Source organism: Drosophila subpulchrella, chromosome 2L, assembly GCF_014743375.2.
Source record: "Drosophila subpulchrella strain 33 F10 #4 breed RU33 chromosome 2L, RU_Dsub_v1.1 Primary Assembly, whole genome shotgun sequence".
Taxonomy (NCBI): Eukaryota; Metazoa; Arthropoda; class Insecta; order Diptera; family Drosophilidae; genus Drosophila; species Drosophila subpulchrella.
Window position 1 is genome coordinate 964,614 of NC_050610.1, and position 16,044 is coordinate 980,657.

At 43.4% G+C, this 16,044-nt stretch overlaps 1 protein-coding gene across 1 annotated transcript; it reads left to right on the plus strand.

Annotated features, from left to right (window-relative positions):
- The first annotated feature begins 3,993 nt into the window (after window positions 1–3,993).
- On the plus strand, window positions 3,994–15,891 carry LOC119548067 (laminin subunit beta-1). The gene is made up of 5 exons (XM_037855153.1): window positions 3,994–4,313; window positions 8,555–8,631; window positions 8,912–11,743; window positions 12,142–14,809; window positions 15,577–15,891. Exons 3-4 carry the CDS (start codon window positions 9,035–9,037, stop codon window positions 14,791–14,793), a joined length of 5,361 nt encoding a protein of 1,786 aa, XP_037711081.1. The 5' UTR covers window positions 3,994–4,313; window positions 8,555–8,631; window positions 8,912–9,034; the 3' UTR covers window positions 14,794–14,809; window positions 15,577–15,891.
- The last annotated feature ends 153 nt before the right edge of the window (window positions 15,892–16,044 follow it).

Below are 16,044 nucleotides of genomic sequence, written 5' to 3' on the forward strand. Positions count from 1 at the left end.
TAACTAACAAAAGAAGGAGTACCCCTATAAAAAGTCATAACGTTGCATTTCAGGCAGTTCAAATTTAAAAGGTTGTACTCACACCATCCCTGAAAACAATCAATATCTGACTGTAAGTTAAAACCCGACGTTATATCATCATATGATAAACAAAGCTTAATATCATCAGCATACATTAGTACACGAGAATGTGTTATGGTAGAGGGAAGATAGTTAATAAACAAAGTAAACAGCAAAGGACCCAAATGACTACCCTGAGGCACTCCAGATGTCACGTAGATCAATTTTGAAACAGCGTTCTTGAATATAACCCTCTGAGTCCTACCATTCAAATAACTTGAACTCCAAGTTAATAGCTTACATGGAAACCCAAGCTGATATAATTTGAATAATTGAAGAGAGTGGTTGACAGAATCAAAGGCCTATCTGTATATATAACGTCAGTCTGAATTTTTTCTTAAATCCATTAATTACAATAAATGACAATTCAAGAAGGTTGGTGGTGGTCGATCTTCGCTTAACAAAACCATGCTGACACGGTGATATTAGCGAGAAACATAAATGTTGCAAATGAGAAGTAATAATACGTTCAAATGCTTTAGGAATTGCCGACAATTTGGAATTCTGGAATTCTGGGCATCCGCCTTCGCACCCTTTTTGTGAAGGGGAACGATAAAAGGTTTGTTTCTGAAAAAATATATAAAAATAATTATATAATAAGCGGCACTACATTTTTATAGAAGTTAAAATAATATCTAGTCTGTGGATTTTTGTATTTTTATTGTTTTATTGTTTTAGTATATTATTGTTTTATCTTTCCTAGTGCCGCTCCAAAAATGTATTTCCCAAGCCCAAAAAAACTAGAAAGTCAGCTAGTTTCGACCAGCCATACTCTTGCAGATCAAATACAAATTCAAAAATTGTTACATTTAGATTTACTGCATATATTCTTTAACATAATTTAGTTTTTATCGATGTATCGATATAGGGTATCGATATAAGGTTAATGTGTTCCTAGTTACAATTTTGGAACAAATGAGAAGCCCACAACGCACTATGCTTTTTTCTCAAAAACTGACGGCTTTTCGATTGCCGTACCGCATTAGTTAATTAGTAAAATGAATTTCCTTTTCGACGAGGTACCATGCATGTTGGTACAACGTCTGCGTAAGTCAAATAAATTGTAAATAGAGATAGCGTCGAAACGTAACTTTTTTCCCACATGGTTAGTGTCTTGGGAGCGTAGAACAGGGTGGAACTGGTTCCAATTTTTTTACAAAACGCACTATGCCCACAACGCACTATGGTTTTTTCTCAAAATCTGACTCCTTTTCGTTTGCCGTACCGCATTAGTAATTAGTAAAATTAATTTCCTTTCCAACGAGGTTTCGTGCATGTTGGTTTAACGTCTGTGAAAGTCAATTTAATTGAAAAAAGAGATAGCGTCGAAACATAATTTTTTCACATGGCTGTGTCCTGGATACATTTTTTACATAGTGGTTTATGTCTAGGATCTTCAAATTTGAATCTGGCGGCACTTCTTTTAACTATTTATCTCCCCCCACTTTAAAGCGATTATCTCAAAAAATGACGGCTTTATCTTTATGATTTTTTCACTGAACTTGCTTTAGGCGATCCCCAATCTGCCAATATACCGTGCATGTTGGTACAACGTCTGAGTGAGGAGCCCTGTGCAATTTAATATTTGCCCCCCTTTTTTATATGGGGAAAACCCGAGGTGCATTCACTGTTAAGCGATTTTCTCAAAAACTCAAAAAATTTCTAGAAGTCGGATATGTTTGCAAACTATCTAGATCGATAGATATTTTCATACTAAACAATTTTGCATTTCATATTTTTCGAATCGGCCCCAAGAAGCCGAGAAAATCAAAAAATAAAAATTGGGCCCATGTTCCAGATTCCACCGTTCCGCCATCGCCGTTAAGTCAGCGTAATTTGACGCACATGTTCATTTCATATACAACTCAACATCGAAAAGTCTTCGTAAAAAGGATCCCTGTGAAATCTTATTTTTTGCGTATTTTTGGTGATTGATATGCTATTAAAATTATTTTTTTGACAGAATTTTCGCAGTCACTCTGACATTCGACGAAAAGTTTTCAATGAAAACTTTTCATATAATACCCTCTGCGCACAGTCGCGTTTGAAATTTTATACGGTTTCTTGTTCTCATGAAAAATCGCTAGAGCGGACAGCTGATCGGCATGAGCAAACCGTATCCGAAGAGAAAGCAGGTGCAAATTTAATTTTTCCGAAAAAATACAAAACAACGCAAAACTAAATACAATTTGTACTCTTAATTTTTAATTTTTTTCTTTTTATTGAAACAACTTTATTCCTTTTTTTGATTTTGTCAGGAAATATACTAAGTTGACCACGGCCAACACTAATAGCGTCTTCCCACAAAGATCCATCCACCGTCTACCATCCGTTCAATGGATGGACCAAAAGGTTGGCCGTTCCGAAAATTTCCCAGTAAGTTCCACATCCAGTTTTGACAGACTCTTTTTGCGATAGTTGGGCGATGTTTTTTCGGTGCAACTCTGAGTTCGTCTTCTTGACAGTGGAAATTAAAACATTCACTACGAAAGCGTAAACAATGATGACAGGGCACATTCGAAAAAAGAGGCGCAGAAGCAACTGGTTTGGTTTGATTAGACAAATCAGCTGTCATCGGATTTGTTAAAAATCCCAACCGTTTCGAACGGATGGACTCTATGGGAAGGGGGTATAAGACTAAAGAAACTATTAACTACTAAGGAAAATAAACACAACAATCACGCGTTAAAATGAGGTCGCGATAATTCGCCGATGTCCCTTTATTTCTGAAAGTTATTAAAATGTAACCCAATAAAGAATGCTGAATTTTATGCTTAAATAGAAGCTGTACAATTGTTTTAAGTATTTTAAGTATGTATTAAGTATATACAAGTCTTAACTTATTTGCTTATAAGAGGGAATTCCTCCATGTTTATTTTTATTTTGACTCAATAAAAAAACATTTTAATTTTAACATTTAAATTTCCGATGTCATCGGAGCTGGACATAAATAAAGTTCTTCAGCAGCAACTCATACTTGCCAGTATTTCTCACAAGCCCTTTTAAGAAAAATAAATGCAAAACTTTGCAAAATAGGTAAAATAAAAATTGTTGTATTCAAGATTATCAATTGGGAAAGGCTCTTCTAGGAATATTATAAAAGCGTCTTTCAGATGTGATTTCGGCGATATTTAATTCGGATCGCGAAAGTGACTACCTCTAAGTCACGTCTACATAAGTTACTTAACGTTACCGCATACGATCGTTTTTATCTTCTGGAAGTCACTAAACAGTGCCTTCCGCGATACAAAATTCTCGCAGGGAAAATGCTTATGTTAGAATGTATGAAGGCATTGCATTTTGAAAAATTAAACGTCAGTTATAATTCTCTCAGAAACTCGCTATTTTCGCAATCACTTGTTGAAGTTTCCATCCTCATTCTCGCGTGCCCAAACGTTTTAAAAAGGCGAAAGAGCTGCGAAAACAGCTACCAAAGAACGGTCGGAATACAAATTTATTTTTTAATTTGTTGGTTAACTATCGCAAAGTACAATTTTCCAACTGTGAACATGAAGTCCCAATCCGAGTTTCCCACCAGCAACCAGGATCCAACTGGATCTACACAGGCGCTTCCCTCTTCGGCCACAGTGGCGCCTTCGTCGCGGTCAATGTTTTCCCTCCCCGCCACATTGGCGTGATCAAATGTTAGTTCTTAACGATTTTCTAACTTCAATGTTAAGAATTGTAAGAAAACGTTTTATTTTAACATTTCTGTTAAAAGGAGAGGAAAGCTAACAGCCGCCCTCTCTTTCGAAATCGAATTTCTCAGGCCGTGTTAAAGTATGTATGCATTGCATTCTCGAAAAAATAGGTACAATTCCCTATCGCGCGGAGAGGCGCGTATATAACGCGTTTTAGTAGCGATTTTGAAACTTTCAACGTTGTGGATCTCTCGCGATCGGACGTATTTTCGGAGAAGCCTGGTCGCATCGAGATCGGGCCCAACTCTTGGAATTTTCTTTCCGATTGTCTTGGAAAATATCTTCTTCGTCGCGTGTTTGTGTGTGTGTGCTCTGTGGAGTTTATAAAAAGAAGTCGAAAAGTGTTTGCCGCATCAACAAAAATAAAAACACCCAAGAGTCGTGGGCTGTTTGTTGTGTCTGTATAACAGAAATTCGTTTTCTAAAATTTTACCTCATCACCCAAGGAATACATAGATAGAGACGAACGATCGTAGCTGAAAAAAGTATCCGGTATGTTATTAAATCTAAAAGAATCGATTCCCAGTTAGAATTTTCATCCACGCGGAGTTTTTACGCAGTCTTCAACAGCTGCAGTCTCCCCGTCCCGCTTCCTCCTTGACTAAATCTGTCTCTTTCTTGAGGTTTATCTTGCGGCCTGTTTTTGTTGTTACTTTACTCGCGTACTTCTATTTCTCCTCCTTCGCATCCGCTGCCATTGTTTTTATGTCGTCTCTGTTTACATGTGTGTTTAAACTCAAGATAACTCCCAAATAGTAGATTTGAGTAACCAGAACGTTATAATATAGAGTATTATAAAACAAAAAACTACTTAAGATTTTTAAAAACCATGTTTGTTTACAGTTTAAAGAACATAAGTATATGTTGTATTTCTTTTCATTATGTGCCTTTTGTTATATTTTTATACCCGTTACTCGTAGAGTAAAAGGGTATACTAGATTCGTCGGAAAGTATGTAACAGGCAGAAGGAAGCGTTTCCGACCCCATAAAGTATATATATTCTTGATCAGGATCACTAGCCGAGTCGATCTAGCCATGTCCGTCTGTCCGTCTGTCCGTCTGTCCGTCTGTCCGTCTGTCCGTCTGTCTGTCCGGATGAACGCTGAGATCTTGGAAACTATGAGAGCTAGGCTATTGAGATTTGGCGTGCAGATTCCTGAGCTTCTTACGCAGCGCAAGTTTGTTTCAGTAGAGTGCCACGCCCACTTTTACGCCCACAAACCGCCCAAAACTGTGGCTCCTACAGTTTTGATGCTAGAATAAAAATTTTAACTGAAATGTATTGTTCTCATCAATACCTATCGATTGACTTAAAAAAAAGTTTGCCACGCCCACTTTATCGCCCACAAACCGCCCCCAAACTTCAAAAAATCGTAAATATGAACGTGGATATCTCGGAAACTATCAAAGATATAGAATCACGGTTTCAGATTTAGATTCCGTAGCTTTGTACGCAGCGCAATTTTGATACGCGAATATGCCACGCCCACTCTAACGCCCACAAACCGCCCAAGCCTGTGGCGCCCACAATTTTCATGCTAGATACAAAATTTTAACTGAACTGTATCGGTCTCGTCAATACCTATCGATTGACTAAAAAAAAAATTTGCCACGCCCACCATAACGCCCATAACGCTTAAATCTGTCTACCGCCGGTAGGTGGCGCATTTCAGTCTTGCTTTGCTGCTTGCTTATTTCCATTTCCCTTTGGTCCCTTTAGCTGAGTAACGGGTATCTGATAGTCGAGGCACTCGACTATAGCGTTCTTTCTTGTTGTATCTCAAAACGCGGTGCTGTTTTTATACCCCTTACTCGTAGAGTAAAAGGGTATATTAGAATCGTCGGAAAGTATGTAACAGATAGAAGGAAGCGTTCCGACCCTAAAAAGTATATATATTCTTGATCAGGATCACTAGCCGAGTCGATATAGCCATGTCCGTCTGTCCGTCCGTATGAACGCTGAGACCTCGGAAACTATAAAAGCTAGAAATTTAGGACTTGGTATGCATATTCTAGATGTTCTTGCGCAGCGCAAGTTTATTTCACCAGGGTGCCACTCCCATTCTTATGCTCACAAGCCCATAGCTCTAAAAATTGCCAAAAATGGTTCAAATCGGAATATTCATAAAAACTAAAAGCAATTAAAGTGCGCAAAGTATGCTACTTCCATCCATCTCCCTCGCACCTAAGCAGAGTAACGGGTATCTGATAGTCGATGGCAAGACATTGATTTTAGAAAAGTTGTTAGGACATAATTCTGGTCCTCAACAGTTCTTATAACCTACAGAGAACTCCTTCGTGTATCTAATTTTCTTATCTTCCCAAGTGACTTCAAGTCTCAAAAAGCAAAGAAAAGCTATAAATGTACAATTACTCGGCCATAGCACTTTTGAAGATAAAGCATACAAGACCGAACATATAGAAACATGATGCCATAAGGCGGTAACGGCTACCCAACAAGTGAATGACTGCATGTGGACATAAAAAGTGCATTGCCAAGCTGATTTTCTGTGCTTCAGCGAGAACGCGACTGGCTAATTAAAATGTGAGCCGGGCCTGTCGCCTTGAAGCAGATGTGCCGCCGACGGATTAATTCATCTAGATTGGATTGCGGGCTGTGGGTAGGAAGGATTTAGGCGGTGCGGTCTAATTATAGCCGGACTATCGCGGGCTGATCTCATATTTAGACGTTAGACTTCCACAACATGTGTGCTCCAGACTGGGAACTGAAATTCGGGGCTTGGGTTGACGTTGGAATGGTGCATATGTCTACAGAATAAACACACAGTGGACAGTCGCAAAAAAGTCTAAATTCTTTCAATGAAAATACTAGGAAGAACGCTTTAGTCAAGTGCCTCGACCATCAGATACCCGTTACTCAGCTAATGGAAGCAAAAGGGGTTTGGAGATATACAAGCAGCAAAGCGATTTCAATGTATGGTAATATGGGCGGCAGACAGATCTAAGCGTTATGGGCCTTCTTTGGCGTAAGAGTGGCCGAGGCAAATTTTTTTAAGGTCAATCGATAGGTATTGACGAAACCAATACATTTCAGCTAAAATTTTGTTTCTAGCATGAAAACTGTGGGCACCACCGTTTTGGGCGGCTTGTGGGTGTAAGAATGGGCATGGTACATTCGCGTAACAAACCTGCGCTGCGTACGAAGATAAGGAAAATAAATTTTAAATTTTAACTCTCTAGCTCTTATAGTTTCCGAGATCAGAGCGTTCGCACGGACAGACGGACATGACTAGATCGAGTCGACTAGTAATGCTGATCAATAATATATATACTCTATGGGGTCGGTGGCGTTTCCGTCTACCTGTTACATACTTTCCCCGAACACAATGTACCCTTTTAATTTTCGAGCAACGGGCATTCTATTCTGTCCGTTAATATCAAAAACTGTCCGTGATAATATCAAAAACTGTCCGTTCTATGGCTTTCTTACTTGACTTTTCCCATAACACCTGAAATTAAAAAGAATATTTTATTCTTATTTTGTAGTTAGGAATTCATTTCAAAGTGTTGACTTGTTTTTCGAGTGTTTACTGTATGCAATCGTTTTTTTGTGGTCAAGTAAGCTGCGCGCCTCGATGAAATTGGAAATATAAACACCATCTCCCGGCGAAACTAAGAAAACATGAGCCACGGCAATTGTATGAGCAAATTTTTATGAACTGACCACAACGATACAAAATATGTCCGTATATATGTACACCCCTACACTCAGATACACACCCAACGAAGTCGAGAATCGTGGATCGCTCCACTGCTCCATTATTTACTCGCACACACAAACCCGTGTCCACATAGTGTATGTGCCTCGTATGCCTGGTAAATTTACGTTCTGTTCTTTGCTTATTTGTTTATTTGCCAGTTTCCTCGGCGGCAAAACGAACGAAAACGAAATTAACCAACGCACAAATAGCAAACAAAAAATTCAAACAAACTCAAAGTAATTAATTCTGAAGTAGACTCGAGTTCTCAATATAGAGTTCCCCAGAAACTGAATCCGTGAATGAACTTTTATCAGGGCAGTTGAGCATTATGACATAAATAAGTATTATTGGGCACATGAGCAGCTTTACTTTTGAGTCGGGATAATTTGTAGAATGTTGGTTCTTATCTCCCTGGCTCGTAGCACACATTTTTCGATTGTAGATCCGAGTAGCCGGTTTCCCGCTCCCCTCCGGGATCTTGTGATAAGAACCAAGGGTCATCTTAACTTTAACACCGGACTGACATACTCTTGATGAAAAATCTCACATGTCTTTATGGGCATTACAATAAATTATTTCTATATTTCTATGGGTCCAGACATCTATTACAGATAAAGTGACTTTGTTTTGGTTTTATAACTTAAGACACAATTCCCAATCCTTGAATACAATTTTGTGCGAGACTCGCTTAAACTATTCTGGTAAATAAACGATCCAACGCACCAGGCAACAGCGGATTACCATTATCGCACTACACAACGAGAGTATTCGTACTGATAGTACGATCCATTCAGTTTCGAATTTCAGTACGCGTCTCAGTTTGTGCGTAAGAGTCGTTGGGCGCGGATGCCTTTTTTAATGGTAGGAGACGGAAATAAATCTGTGTAGAAAATTAGAGCATCTCTGGGCTGATAAGCAGTTCAAAGTGAGGGCAATAACGAGGAGTTTGTTCAGCGAATGAAATCGAAAATAAAAGAGTTAAATTAATATTTAAACCATTGTTTTTTACAGCTACCGGCTTGTTTAATAGCACCAGAATGAACGAATACACATTTTGAAGACAGAAAAGGAAGAGAATCCGTGGTGAAGTAAGCGTCAAAGCTCGCATTTAATAAATATTCGGAGAATGTTGGTGAAATTCATAAAAGTTGCTTTAAATGCCTTCAAGACAAGTTTTGGCAAATACAATTTGAATTACCTAAAAATACTTTTTTCCTAATAACAAACAAAAGTAAAGAACATAAGAAAATTAAAAAATTAACTGTATGTAAAATCAAAAAATTAAGGGTTTCACCACTTCTTTTTTGAACATTAATAAAAACAATATTAAATGAGTCATGTTTTTAACTCTTCGAATATTTTGTATAGATTCTTCTACCGTTGCCAACTGTAAGAGATCTCCACAAAAACGAACGAGAAGAAAAAACTGATTAAAGTCCCGGCCGGAAGTGCCCCAGTGGAACGCGACCCCAACAACAGAGCCAGATCGAGATGCTGGAACTGCGGCTTATCGTGGTCGTCGTGCTCGGCCTGCTCGGCAGCCAGTGTGGCCTGGTGGATTCCCAAAGAGCGCCCCAGCATGGCCGACGGGACAGACCCAAATATATGCAGAAGAACTTTGTCAAGACGCATCCTTGCGAGAGGTCCTCGTGCTACCCGGCGACGGGTAATCTGCTGATCGGAAGGGAAAACCGCCTATCTGCCAGTTCCACTTGTGGCCTGCACTCGCCGGAGAGATTCTGCATCCTGTCCCATCTGCAGGACAACAAGTGCTTCCTGTGCGACACGCGGGAGAAGACCAAGCAGGATCCCGCCATGAACCATCGCGTCGGTCAGATCATATACAAAACTAAGCCCGGAACCAACAGGCCCACCTGGTGGCAGTCGGAGAACGGCAAGGAGAATGTCACCATTCAACTCGATCTGGAGGCGGAGTTCCACTTTACCCATTTGATCATAACCTTTACCACCTTCCGACCTGCGGCCATGTACATTGAGAGGTCCTTCGACTTCGGACACACATGGCACGTCTACAGATATTTCGCCTACGACTGCAAGGAGTCCTTTCCGGGAGTACCCACCGTCTTGGAAAACATCACCGATGTGATGTGCACATCGAGGTACTCTAGTGTGGAGCCCTCCAGAAACGGTGAGGTCATCTTCAGGGTGCTGCCACCCAACATCAATGTTACGGATCCCTACGCGGAGCACGTCCAGAATCAGCTAAAGATGACTAACCTCAGAATTCAGATGACCAAGCTGCACAAGCTGGGAGACAATCTTTTGGACAGCAGGTTGGAGAACGAGGAGAAGTACTACTACGGCATCTCCAACATGGTGGTTCGAGGATCCTGCTCCTGCTACGGCCACGCCTCCCAGTGTCTGCCAATGGATCCGGCGTTTTCCCAGGAGGACAATGAAGACGGCATGGTCCATGGCCGATGCGAGTGTACCCACAACACCAAGGGAATGAACTGCGAGGTATGCGAGGACTTCTTCAACGATCTGCCCTGGAAGCCGGCCTTCGGAAAGCAAACGAATGCCTGCAAGAAATGCGAGTGTAACGACCACGCCGTGAGTTGTCACTTCGATGAGGCTGTATTCACTGCATCCGGACTAGTTTCCGGCGGAGTGTGCGACAACTGCTTGCACAACACCCGGGGACAGCACTGCGAGGAGTGTATGCAGTTCTTCTACCGCGATCCCGAGCAGGACCTTAACTCCCCAAGTGTCTGCCAGCCCTGTGACTGTGATCCCGATGGTTCGTTGGACGACGGTATCTGCGACTCTGTCAACGATCCGGAGAATGGCGCCACAGCTGGCGCCTGCCATTGCAAGGCCTTCGTCACGGGACGTCGTTGTAACGAGTGCAAAGATGGTTACTGGAATCTGCAGCTGGATAATCCCGAGGGCTGCGAGTCCTGTACTTGCAACCCCCTGGGTACTTTGAACAATTCCGGATGCGTTATGCGCACGGGAGAGTGCAAGTGTAAGAAGTATGTCACGGGCAAGGACTGCAACCAATGTATGCCGGAGACCTACGGTCTTTCGGACTCACCTGAGGGTTGCGCCCTCTGTAACTGCGACGCCGGAGGATCCTACGATAATTACTGCGATGTGATAAGCGGTCAGTGTCGCTGCAGGCCCCACATGACAGGAAGAACCTGCGCCCATCCGAAACAGAACTACTTCATTCCAACGCTAACGCAAGTCCACGAAGCGGAAGTGGTAGACGAGTGCATCTCCTACGGCAATAGTGGAAACTGCAGCCTGGTGGCTGAAAATCCAGATGGCACCTTCACGGGAATTGGTTTCACCAGGGTTCCCGAGAACACAGAGCTGGTTTTCACCGTCGGAGACATTCCCCGATCCATGCCCCACGACGTGATTATACGCTACCAGAGCACCTCTCGAGGAGACTGGGAGGATGCCTTCATCACTCTGGTAAGGCCGGATCAAGTCGACCCAGACGGAGGGTGTGGGCAAGTGGCTGCGGCCACTGCATCAGAGACCAGAATACCCTTTTCCCTGCCCGATCGCAGTCGACACGTGGTGGCGTTGAACGACGTGTGCTTGGAGGCAGGAAAGGTTTATAAATTCAGAATCTATTTTGAGCGCCGGCGACACGACGGAGACAGCCCCACAGCCACAATCTTGGTGGATTCCCTAACACTCATCCCCCGCATCGATGTCACCTCCGTATTCCAAGGTTCCGTGCTGGCCGATCTCCGTAGGCAGGACTATGAGAGACACCATTGCAATGCCTCTCTGTACGATTTGAACTATGTTCCCGACCCGAAATGTCTGAGCCTGGACATTGTTGCGAGTGAAGAGATCCACGACGGAGCCAGAATGTGCAACTGCAACCCCACGGGATCGCTCAGCAAGGAGTGCGACGCCTACGGAGGATACTGCCAGTGCAAGCCGAACGTGGTGGGCAGGCAGTGCGACCAGTGTGCCCCGGGCACCTACGGATTCGGACCGGAGGGATGCAAGGCCTGCGACTGCAACAGCATCGGATCGAAGGACAAGTACTGCGACCTGATAACCGGCCAGTGCCAGTGCGTGCCGAACACCTACGGCAGGGAGTGCAACCAGTGCCAGCCGGGCTACTGGAACTTCCCCGAGTGCAGGGTCTGCCAGTGCAATGGTCATGCGGCGCAGTGCGATCCAATCCATGGAACCTGTCTGGACTGCCAGGTGAGGAGGTCAAATACGACACAATAGCAGTTAAATGTACTTTATTGCTTATATTTTTTGGGAGTAAAGTACAAGTTATTAAATACTTTTATTGTTCAAATACTTTAGACACCTTGTCCCAAAACTTAACTTCAACTCTAATTCCATACACACACAAAAATTAGATCAATTTTTATAATATTATAATGTCTAATATAATATAATATTTTATTTTATATATTAAGTATTATATATTACAACAGTTTTAAAATTTTTCTAAATGTTGTAAATCAATTTTGATGAACAATTTGGATTCAAAAATATTCAGTTCCTTAGTAATTTTAGTTCTGTCGAATCAAAGCGTGGTTTAAGCATACCTAACAATTACCTTAAACCATTACTTTTCTATGTACCGCCAGGACTCGACCACCGGCTATAGCTGCGACACCTGCCTGGACGGGTACTACGGAAACCCCCTGTTCGGCAGTGAGATCGGGTGCCGACCGTGCCGCTGCCCGGAAACGGTGGCCAGTGGAATGGCCCATGCGGAGGGCTGCTCCCTGGACACGCGGAACAACAACATGCAGTGCCACTGCCAGGAAGGCTATTCGGGCACCCGCTGCGAGATCTGCGCGGACAACTTCTTCGGAGTGCCGGACAACGGGGGAACCTGCTCGAAGTGCGAGTGCAGCAACAACGTCGATCTCTACGACACTGGCAACTGCGATCGCCAGACGGGAGCTTGCCTGAAGTGCCTGTATCAGACGACTGGGGATCACTGCGAGCTCTGCAAGGATGGGTTCTTCGGGGACGCACTGCAGCAGAACTGCCAGCAGTGCGACTGCGACTTCCTCGGAACGAACAACACCATAGCCCACTGCGACCGCTTCTCGGGTCAGTGCCCTTGCTTGCCGAACGTCCAGGGTGTGCGATGCGATAAGTGCGCCCCGAACCACTGGAAGATTGCCTCTGGCGAGGGATGCGAAAGCTGCAACTGCGATCCCATCGGAGCTCTCGACGAGCAGTGCAATTCCTACACCGGACAGTGCGAGTGCAAGCAAGGATTCGGAGGCAGGGCCTGTAATCAGTGCGAGGCCCACTACTGGGGCAATCCCAACGAGAAGTGCCAGCCCTGCGAGTGCGATCAGTATGGAGCTGCTGATCACCAGTGCGATCGGGAGACAGGTACTTGTGTCTGCCACGAGGGAATTGGAGGCTACAAGTGTAACGAGTGCGCCAGGGGCTACATTGGTCAGTTCCCGCATTGCTCGCCTTGTGGCGAATGCTTCAACAATTGGGATTTGATCTTGAGTGCCCTAGAGGACTCAACCACAGCCACTATCCAGCGAGCCAAGGAAATCAAGCAAGTGGGCGCGACTGGGGCCTATACGTCCGAATTCAGCGAACTGGATAAGAAACTGCAGCACATCAGGAACCTGCTGCAGAATACCTCAGTTAGTCTGGTGGACATTGAGAATCTGGATGCGGAAACCAATGCCCTCAAACAGCAGCTTCAGGCATCCCATGGCCGGTTAAGCGAAACCGAAAGAAAGTTAGATGACATATACAACTCGCTGAGTTTGTCGGGTGTGGAGCTGGAGAGCCTGCAAAATCACTCCAGATTGGTGCAACAGCTGTCCAAGGAACTCAAGGAAAACGGCATACAACTCCAGGAGCTAAACATCGGGGGAGCTTTGAACCTTACACGCCACGCCTACGAAACGGTCAGGAACTTAACGGCCCTCAAGGACGAAGCCAATGAACTGGCCTCGAACACAGATAGGAACTGCAAGAGGGTCGAGACTCTGTCCAACAAGATCCAGGCCGAGGCAAAGAACTTGGCCAACAATGACAAGTTCATCGCTGACTATCGAGCAGAGTTGACTTCTCTAACATCCCAAGTTCCCGAGCTGAACAACCAGGTTTGCGGCAAGCCAGGCGATCCCTGCGACAGCTTGTGCGGTGGAGCCGGTTGCGGCCACTGTGGAGGATTCCTGTCCTGCGAGCATGGCGCGAAAACGCACTCGGAAGAAGCTCTAAAAGTGGCCAAGGATGCCGAGGCGGCCATCACCAGCAAGAAGGACCAGGCGGATCAGACCATACGGGCTCTGACCCAGGCCAAATTAAATGCCTCCGAGGCCTACGAGAAGGCAAAGAGGGGATTCGAACAATCCGAGCGATATCTGAACCAAACCAATGCCAACATCAAGCAGGCTGAAAAACTATTTACAGCCCTCAACAATTTCCAGGAGAACAAGACCGCTTCCCCGTCAGAGAGCAAAGAACTGGCGCAGAAAACCCTGGACTTGGATCTGAAACTGGAACCCGAGGAGATTGAGTCCCTGGGAAAGAAGATCAACGAGGCTGTCTCATCCCTGAGGAACGTAGAAGCCATCATCTACAAGACCAAGCCCGATTTGGACAGGGTCAACAATCTGCAGAGCATTGCCAATGCCACGAAGGAGAAAGCCGACAAGATCCTCGACTCGGCCAATTCTGTGGTGGAGAGTCTGGCGGCGGCAGATGAGTCCCAGGGAAAAGCCAAGGATGCCATCAAACAGGCCAACAGCAACATTGAACTGGCCGGCCAGGACCTCGAGAAGATCGATGAAGAAACTTACTCGGCAGAGGCCCCAGCCAATAACACAGCCGAGCAGGTTGAGAAGTTGGCCAAAAAAGTGCAGAAGCTTCAGAACAATATCGTGAAGAACGATCGAGATGCCAAGGAGATTACCAAGGAGGCGGGTCGCGTAAAACTGGATGCCATGAGGGCTCGGGGAGAGGCCAACAATCTGCAATCTGCGACCAGTGCCACCAACCAGACCCTCACCGACCGAGCTAGTCGCTCGGAAAATGCCAGGGAAAGGGCCAAGCAGCTCCTCCAGAGGGCCTCCAAACTAACCGTCGACACTAATGCCAAGCTGAAGGATCTGAATGATCTGCAGGCCGTCTACCAGAACAAGAACCAACAGCTGCTCCAGCTGCAGGCCGACATTGGACCCCTGAACAAGGAGCTCAACGAGCACCTGATTCACATCAAGGAGCGAGCGTCGTACTATAGGCAGTGCTAGTCGCAGATCAGAAAAGGTGAGCGTCAAGAAGTTATTACATTAGCATAAACATGCTTTTAAGTTTTTAAAATATATTCAATAGCAGGAAATATTTTATATATATGTTTTTAGTGCCCTTGCAGAGGGTATTATAATTTTGGTCAGAAGTTTGTAAGGCAGTGAAGGAGACGTGTCCGATCCTTTAAAGTATATAAAGTATATGTATATTCTTGATCAGGATCACTTCGTTATTTTGTTTTTTTGTTTCGATACCGATCTAAAACTTTAAGTCCAATTGGAGATATTTCCCTCAGTGTAAAAGCTTTAGGCATGAAACCTTCATACCTTTTTTTATGCACAAGGGAAAATCGCGTCCCGATCGGACGTCTATATTCTTTAGTTCCCTTAGGAATATTCAGAAAAAATAGGAATAATGCTATGATATTTCCAGTTGGACATACGATACTTTCGGCATCCGGTCCATTTTAGTAATTAAAGCAAAGTCTGCAAGGGTTTTAAAACATTGTCTTGCCGAAGTTAGCTTCCGTTCTCGTTACATCTGAATCCATGAATGTTTTCTTACAATTAATGAAAAGTTCATATATTGTGTTCAACTTTTAAATTTTGACTTCTAAAAATATCTAAACCTCTTTCACTAATTATAAAAACACCTCATTTAATTTGATATAACCCAAATTTCTATAAAGCACCTCAGGAAGTGCCAATAATTACTCCTGGAATTAAAAAACTTAAATACATATTTCGAATAAAAATGAACATTTGGATATTTCTATTTACTTCCAGATTCCTCCACTGCGCGGCCATTTAAATTGCCATATTCATGAACAAATAGCAAACTGCTAATTACGAGAATCAAGTAAACAACTACAGCAACATCTAGGAAGGCAAAAGTTATTATGTAACCACTGTTAAGTTACCGTTACGTTTTGTACTCTAAGCGAAAACCAACACTGCAATGTTAATTTTAAAAATTGAGCGAATGAAATCGATGCCTTCACTTTTAATGTGTACACACTGAGCTAAGTTTTTCTTATACTATCCCTAAACCATTTTGTAATGCAATAAATGTAATTAAATAAAACTACTTAAATGTGGAAATGTGTTGCATTTGTTTGTGTTCGATAAAGAGAGGAATGAAACTAGATGGACGTTTTAATGGAGAGGGCCAGGTGAGAGTATTTTGGTAGCACAGTCCAACTTCGGTAAACAAATTTCTTATTTTCACATAATCAAAGGACCTTTTTGCTATAT